Source organism: Salmo trutta, chromosome 14 (assembly GCF_901001165.1).
Source record: "Salmo trutta chromosome 14, fSalTru1.1, whole genome shotgun sequence".
Lineage (NCBI taxonomy): Eukaryota > Metazoa > Chordata > Actinopteri > Salmoniformes > Salmonidae > Salmo > Salmo trutta.
In genome coordinates this window covers 81,553,793-81,555,166 of record NC_042970.1, presented here as the reverse complement: position 1 = coordinate 81,555,166, position 1,374 = coordinate 81,553,793, and the positions used below count along the sequence as shown (strand labels likewise).

The 1,374-nt window shown below is 46.7% G+C and overlaps 1 protein-coding gene across 1 annotated transcript; it reads left to right on the top strand.

Annotated features, from left to right (window-relative positions):
• Positions 1–362: 362 nt before the first annotated feature.
• Positions 363–1,092, top strand: LOC115207149 (nanos homolog 3-like). Its single transcript, XM_029774133.1, has one exon. It carries the CDS (start codon positions 416–418, stop codon positions 1,088–1,090), a length of 675 nt encoding a protein of 224 aa, XP_029629993.1. The 5' UTR covers positions 363–415; the 3' UTR covers positions 1,091–1,092.
• The last annotated feature ends 282 nt before the right edge of the window (positions 1,093–1,374 follow it).

Below are 1,374 nucleotides of genomic sequence, written 5' to 3'. Positions count from 1 at the left end.
TGAATTTTACTGATATGTTCTTATTACAATTGGCTATTATCAAACAGCTTCATATAACTAAGAATTATAATCTAAGTCCTATCCATTTAGATCCTAGAATAGATTAAACAGTTATATTTGAAGTTTTTAATACTGTTGAGGTGTAAAATTGTATCCCAAATAGTTGATCTTCTAAAATTGCCAATTTAGCAGTTGTCAGTTTGAAACCATTTGATTGGCTGTTGTCACGTGCCACGGACTCCGCACAACGCCATCTGATTGGCTGTTTAACAAAACACTGACAGGTTAAAACGTGAACGTTGTCAAATTTGCCTTCAGTTGAGTTGTCAGTTTAGACCCAGCGTTTTTTATTCTGGTACATTCTGATCGTTATCAGACACTAGTCTGTTGGGATATAAAAAATACAAGTGATAGTATGAACGCTATGATTTGTCAACTCCAAGACCTACCGCCTTACATGGAGTCCGAAAACAAGAGTTTCCAACCGTGGCGTGACTACATGAAGCTAGCTGACCTAGTGCGGGAGATGCAGTTAGGCAAGTTCACCCCAGAACCGTTAACCGTTGACGGTCATGACTCCGGGATATGCTCGACCATGGTGGAATTTGAAGAGTTCCCGCCGCGAGCCTTGCTGTCACCGATAACACCTGTGGCGTCACCACCACTATGGCACGAAATGGAACCCCTGGATTCCGAAATCGTCCTCTTGCATGAAGACGCTCCTTTATGGCCGAGCAGCACCGAGGGTCCCGAGCCCCCTACAGCAGCGTCCAGATCCCCCGCGGGCACCCGGGGCCAGAGTGGGAGAAACACGCCGGAGGAGGTGCCATCACCTGAGCGAAAGTTCTGCAGCTTCTGCAAATACAACGGGCAGTCTGAGTCTGTGTATTCGTCCCACAGCCTCAAGGACCAGGATGGGGACATGATGTGCCTGTACCTGCGGCTGTATGTCTGCCCTCTCTGCGGGGTCACCGGGGCCCAAGCCGCCACCAAGCACCATTGTCCCCTGGTCGAAACCACCTACAGCTCTGTCTATGTCATGTCCAGTGGTGTAAAGTACTTTGGTGAAATACTTGAAAGTACTACTTAAGTAGTTTTTGGAGGATCTGTACTTTACTTGGGCTTCCGAGTGGCGCAGCGGTCTAAGGCACTGCATCTCAGTGCTTGAGGTGTCACTACAGACACCGTGGTTCGAATCCAGGCTGTCTCTCAACCGGCCGTGATTGGGAGTCCCATAGGGTATCGCACAATTGTCCCGGGTTTGGCCGTCATTGTAAAAACGAATTTATTCTTAATTAAATGAAGGTTTTTACTTTTACTTCACTACATTCCTAAAGAAAATGATGTACTTTTTACTCCGTACATTTTCCCTGA